Source organism: Elephantulus edwardii, unplaced genomic scaffold, assembly GCF_000299155.1.
Source record: "Elephantulus edwardii isolate Elephantulus edwardi_28Jun2011 unplaced genomic scaffold, EleEdw1.0 scaffold00002, whole genome shotgun sequence".
NCBI classification, from domain to species: Eukaryota; Metazoa; Chordata; class Mammalia; order Macroscelidea; family Macroscelididae; genus Elephantulus; species Elephantulus edwardii.
This window is the reverse complement of record NW_006399752.1, coordinates 8048738-8051577: the sequence shown is the minus strand read 5'-3', so window position 1 is coordinate 8051577 and position 2840 is coordinate 8048738. Positions and strand designations below refer to the sequence as shown.

The 2840-nt window shown below is 34.8% G+C and overlaps 1 protein-coding gene across 3 annotated transcripts in view; it reads left to right on the top strand.

The window, feature by feature from the left end:
• The window catches only part of HSF2 (heat shock transcription factor 2), a 53763-nt gene that overhangs the window by 42335 nt on the left and 8588 nt on the right, over positions 1–2840 (top strand). For 2 of the 3 annotated variants that reach the window (XM_006878987.1, XM_006878986.1), the window contains exons 8-9: positions 1458–1606; positions 1986–2225. In XM_006878987.1, coding sequence (XP_006879049.1) covers positions 1458–1606; positions 1986–2225 — 389 coding nt within the window. The remainder of the gene's footprint in view (positions 1–1457; positions 1607–1985; positions 2226–2840) is intronic. The other variant, XM_006878988.1, reaches the window with a different exon arrangement.

Genomic DNA, 2840 nt, shown 5'->3' with positions numbered 1-2840 from the left:
ATAAACTTTGTATAAATGATAAATGTTTGTACACCTTTAATAAAGAGTGGCTCCCCCCTTTACATTGTCATTGATCTTTATTTCTTAATTATTTAGCTCATTTATTTTAAAACTTTATATTTCCACTCTTGGTTGTACTGGATGTAACCTAATAAAACATATAATTCCTCTACCCACAGTTGTTTCTCAGTAATGAAACATACTTAAATGTTTTGCTTTTAGGATTAAACATGAATAGATGAAAATTTTTTAACTGAATTTTCTGGTTTTTAAGGAGCCCCTATCTTTTTGGCTCTAGAGTTGAAATTTATAGATATTTTCATTATAGTAATGACCTTATTTTGCCTATGAGAATTAAAATATATTTTATAATAGTATGCTGTAGTAGTGGTGGTACCGTTTAGACAGAACTGACTCAAAGCTGACCCTCCTGTGGGTTTTCCGAGGCACTGTATCACACAGTCGATCGCCCCACTTTCTCCTGTGGAGCAGCTGGTGGATTCAAACTGTGTACTCTGGATTGGCAGCATGATTCATTACTACTGAGTCATTAAAACTCTCTTTTGATAATATATATAGCCCAAATACATCTTTGTTGTTGTTGTGTACCATGGAGTTGGAACTGACCCATAGTTGACCCTATAGCAGGTTTTTAAGAGGCAGCTAATTGCAGAGGAAGAGATTGCCCATCTTTCTCCTGCAGAGCAACAGCTTGTGGCCTTGAACCCCATGCCTTTAGGACTGCAATGCAGCTTCTTGCCACTAGTCCACCAGAGCTCCCCCTCCAAAAAAAAGGGGGGGAAACTGTTGACATTCAACTGTGAAATAATGTTTCTTTTCTATTAATGACTTTGTTTATTGAATCTGAATAAGATACGTGCTAAAGCAGAATAACTTTCATTTCTATTCATGACTACTTAATGAATCTGAATAAAATATGTCCCAGAACAGAATAATGTATCATCATAGTAACCATGTAGTTACACTTAAAATTTCTGTTCAAGCTTTATGACCTTTAGATATGAATAGTGCCCTAAATTTAAAAATCTTTTTATAGAAACATTTTGACACATTGTATCTTCAAGATCCTTTATGGTAAAAGGAGTAGTTGCCTATACAGATAATGTGGCTCCTAAAATAACAAAATTGCTGTTGAGTCAATTCTCACCCATAGAGTCCTTCCATACAGTTTCTAAGACTGTAAATCTTTATCAGCGGAGACTGCACTTCTTTCTCATGAAGAGCAGCAGCTCAGCACGTAATGCACTTTGTCATCTCTGAAATGGTACAGTTAGCACCAGTTAGTGTATAAGACCCATAAGAACTTTTCTGTTGTGCTGCTCATCCTTGTATCCCCAACATTTAAGAAATAGTAGATGCTCACTGTTTTCTGAATGATACATTGTTAGTCAATATGATTTAGACTTTTTGATAAATTTTTCTCCTGAATGTTTTAGGTTCCACACAGTAGGACTGAAAGTCTAAAAACAAGAGAGCGGATTTCAGATGACATCATTATATATGATGTTACTGATGATAATGCAGATGAAGAAAATATCCCAGTTATTCCAGAAACAAATGAAGATGTTATATCCGACCCTTCCAAGTAAGAGAATTGTGAGATAAAATTTATGAAAATATTAATCACTTTTCATATCAAAGAGAGACATTCAAAACAGCATTCTTTGATAGACTAAGATGTAATGCATTGAGTTATTAAACTGAATAATTAAGCTGTTTAACCAAAACAAGACACTGCAATGAAAAAGTAAGGAGAATTAAATTTCTATCTTGGTGTTAAACACTTTTTTGTTGTTGCTCCTTATATCCTATGAAGAATCAGTATTTAAGAGTAAGTTATCTCCATAAAAAGAGAGAAAAATTATTAATGAGACAGTTTTCCGAAGACTGGATTGCTAGAATGAATTCGTTGAATTTTTCTGAAAATACCGTTGTCATTTCTTTCTTATATCATTGATTGATAGCTGTAGCCAGTACCCTGATATTGTCATTGTTGAAGACGATAATGAGGATGACTATGCACCCGTTATTCAAAGTGGAGATCCTTGCGAACCAGCCAGAGACTCCCTCAGTTCAGCCAGTGATGGCAGTAGCCCGCTCATGTCTAGTGCTGTGCAGCTCAATGGTTCATCCAGCCTGACCTCAGAAGATCCTGTGAGCATGATGGATTCCATTTTGAACGATAACATCAACCTTTTGGGAAAGTGAGTGCTCGTTTAAAATAATTAAGGTTATTTACTAGTTTTGTTCATGTAATTTTATTTCTGTTTGAGTAATTATCCTTTTAGATGATAAAACCGTAAAGTCTACTTTTTTATTTGGCCAGAGTTGAGCTGTGTAAGTTAGAATTTTAATCATCCCAAGAGCAGTTGGGGGATTCCCCCCCCCCCCCCCAGTGGTTCCTCAGATTTCTTTAGTGAAATATTTGTTGTAAATGTCCATATGTTTGTGTGTTTATGAGAATTATGGAATTGTATGTTCCTAATTAAAAGATTTACTATTTTATCACATAAAAAGAAAATTTGTAAGCACTTGTAATAATCAGTGATAAGAGAATAATCACTTTGTAACTTCGAAAAGAAAAAAAACCCCTTCCATTGAATCAGTTCTGACTCATTGAGCCCTTCCTCCATTGATTTTTCTAAGATTAAAAATCTTAATGGGAGGAGGATGTCTATCTTTCTCCCAGATAACTGCTGTTGGATTTGAACTACTAGAGACTTCAGCTTTTTTTGGTTAAAGCACAACATGCTGTAGACTACATCACCAGAGCACTTTTTAATAATTTATAGTATGGAGGAAAACAGTGAATCAGACTA